Source organism: Diceros bicornis, chromosome 34, assembly GCF_020826845.1.
Source record: "Diceros bicornis minor isolate mBicDic1 chromosome 34, mDicBic1.mat.cur, whole genome shotgun sequence".
NCBI classification, from domain to species: Eukaryota; Metazoa; Chordata; class Mammalia; order Perissodactyla; family Rhinocerotidae; genus Diceros; species Diceros bicornis.
Window position 1 is genome coordinate 12,888,210 of NC_080773.1, and position 2,916 is coordinate 12,891,125.

General features: G+C 61.9%; 1 protein-coding gene across 1 annotated transcript; it reads right to left on the reverse strand.

Annotated features, from left to right (window-relative positions):
* LOC131397964 (galectin-7-like) lies at nt 1-2,157 on the reverse strand. Its single transcript, XM_058531058.1, has 4 exons — nt 2,143-2,157; nt 1,658-1,746; nt 740-941; nt 1-117 (listed from the first exon to the last, which is right to left on the reverse strand). The coding sequence occupies exons 1-4, from the start codon at nt 2,155-2,157 to the stop codon at nt 4-6; spliced, it is 420 nt and encodes a 139-aa protein (XP_058387041.1). The 3' UTR covers nt 1-3.
* Nucleotides 2,158-2,916: the final 759 nt, after the last annotated feature.

Sequence of the window (2,916 nt, forward strand, 5' to 3'; positions counted from 1 at the left end):
CGCTCAGAAGATCTTCACCGACTCCAGCTGCAGGTCCCCGCCCACCTCCAGCAGGCGCGCGCGCGCCGGCGGGATGCGGTAGCGGAAGTGGTGGTATTCCGAGTCCCCGACCACCGCCTGCGGGGGGATCGGGGCTTCAGGATCGGAGGCACTGCGGCTCAGTCCCGACCCCGCGCCACGCTGTGTCACCTGGGCCACTCGGAGCCCGCCGGGGCCCAGGCCCCATGGGAAGAGGGGGCTGGTGTCCAGTCTAACCGTGTCGGAGGATAAGTGAGCTTACTGTTGCACAGGGGGCTTTTGAAGGGTCGGCGGGGCTGTGAGTCCCCGATTACGGCGTCCACGGCCCCACCCCTGACGCGCAGATTGCAAGTGGGGAACGGCCTGGTGGTGGAGGGTCTGCTGCGACCACCCCTCGCAGGGACTTGTGTCTGGGCCCGTCTCCCAGCCCAGCCTCGCCCCCGCCGCAGAGCCTCGAGCTCAGCACCAACCACAGGGAGTGGGGTCAGGATAGAAGTGTGGGCCACGCCTCCCTGCTGGGACACCCACCCTCTGGGCACTTGGCTCTTGCTTGCTGGTTCCACCCCTGCCACACACCTGCCCTCTGACACTAGTGGGTTTGTGCCAAGGGAGGGAGAGGGCCTGGGGACACGTGCCCAGCCTTGGCCACCTCCACCAAGGGCCTTCCCCCGACTGCTGAGAGACCTAGGTCTTGGCAACCACCCCTGAGGGAGAGACACACCTTGAATCCGTCTTCCGTGGCGATGAGGAGCACCTCGAAGGGCTGCCCACGCTGGAAGGGAATGCCACTGCCCCGCTCCTCTGGGCCCCAGGCACCCCGCTCCAGGGTGTTGAAGACCACTGTGGACTGGTCCAGCCGGGGGTTGAAATGCAGGGCGTACTCAGCATCCTGCCCCTCGCTGCACAGCAGGTTCACAAAGAACCTGGTAGGTGGTGAGGGGAGAGGGGGCGTTGGATGGACATGAGGGGCCAATGGGCAGGACTCGCCATTGCCAGAGCACACCCAGATTTACAGGGGCCTGAGAATGTCACACACCACCAGAGGGCTTGGGGACTGGTGGCCAGGGAGCCCTGATACCAGGGCGTCCAAAATCTTGTTGGGGGCCTGCAAGGGGACCATGATGCTATGGCCTGGGTCCCCTCATTTCTGGAGTCTGGGAGTTGCCATGGACTCCTGCTGCCGATGGCCAGGGTGCCCCAGAGTCCCAGGGCACCCCCAATTCCCAGGGGTCTAGGAACAATACCAGGGACCCAATATTTCCAGGCCCCCAGATTCCCAGGAAGCCTGAAGTTCCCGGACCCAGGAAGTCACAGGGTTGATGGCCCAGGCCTCCCAGATGCCAGGGCCCCTCCAGGTCACAGGACGTGTCTCCAGAGTTCCTGGGACGCAGACTGGAAGTCGTAGGACTAGGGGCCCTGAGATGGCCCTGGAGCCCCAGACGCGTCAGGAGACATGGGGACCCCAGCTCCATAGTCGGGGAGCAAAAAGGGAAGACATCAGATTCCAGAAGGCCAGAAATGGCCTGGGGATTCTAAGACCCTGGTGGGCAAAGGTCGCTCCGGGGCCCTGACCTCTGGACTTGGGGTCACCTGAGCCTGGAGACCACCCACCCCTTCCCACTGGGGCCCGGGGTCTCACCGGCCAGCATTGTTGGGGACAACACCACGAATCCTCATCACGGTGCCGACTCGGATGCCCTCGGGCAGCGGGGTCTTATGGTGCACGTCCTGCGGGGAAGGGGCCGGGGGTGCATCGAACAGGGAGACAGAGGAGGGAGACTGATGGGTCAGCCCCAGGGGGCCATGAACAGGACCCAGAGCAGCAGAATCAGGGAGAAGGGCACAGCGAGGAGAGAGAGCCCGAGGCAGGGAGAGAGCTGCAGAGAGAGACACAAAGAATCCACAGAAAATTCTCCAGAGGGGAACCCAGAGGAAGGCACCAAGAGGAGATGGGAGCCTGGGGACGGGTCTGCACAACCCAGAAGCCACCACCCGCACTTCACAGCACACCCAGCACCCCTTTCTCCCTTGAGACAGGAGACCTCAGCAGGCCCCAGCCCCTCCCCCATTCGGGTGCAGCCTGGGGCCCAAGACCCCCTAGGCACCAGTCCCCGAGGCACTCACAGAGCTCCCTGCCATGGCTGGGACAGTGGCACAGGCAACGTGGTGGCAGTATGGCTGCTGGGGCCTTAAGTAAAAGCAGGGTGTGGCTGGCCCTGCTGACTCACCTCCCCCCGTCCACACCCACCGCCCACACCTGGCACAGACCCCACCCCGGGGGCCAGGCTGGCCCCGCAGCCTCTTTCTGGGGCCTCTGACCCCTGCCCCTCACTGAGGGCTCCCAGGCAGACTGCCTGATCCTTTGACCTAAAAATGATGGGGACAGTTAATGCTAATAATGACAGAGCCAGCCCTGATGGCCTAGTGGTTAAAGTTTGGCGTGCTATGCTTCAGCAGCCCGGGTTTGATTCCCAGGCGCGGAACCACACCACCCGTCCGTCAGTAGCCATGCTGTGGCAGTGGCTCACATAGAAGAACCAGAAAAACTTACAACTAAAATTTACAACTATGTCCTGGGGCTTTGGGGAGAAAAAAAAAAAAAGAGAGAGAGAGAGGAAGATTGGCAACAGATGTTAGCTCAGAGTGAATCTTTCCCAGCAAAAATAATAATAATAATAATAATAATAATAATAATAATAATAATAACAACAACAGCAGCAGCAGCAGAGGAGGCTCGCTGAGCCCCCTGCACCAGCCCTCCTTCCCGCTGCCCGGCAGAGAGAATAGACTCTTGTGCCCATTTGATCCTGGAAAACGTGGGTCTGAGAGGCCACGCCGGGGGCTGCAGCTCCGGACCCCCTCCCAGGTGTGGCCCTGCTGCCTGGAGCTGAGGAGGTG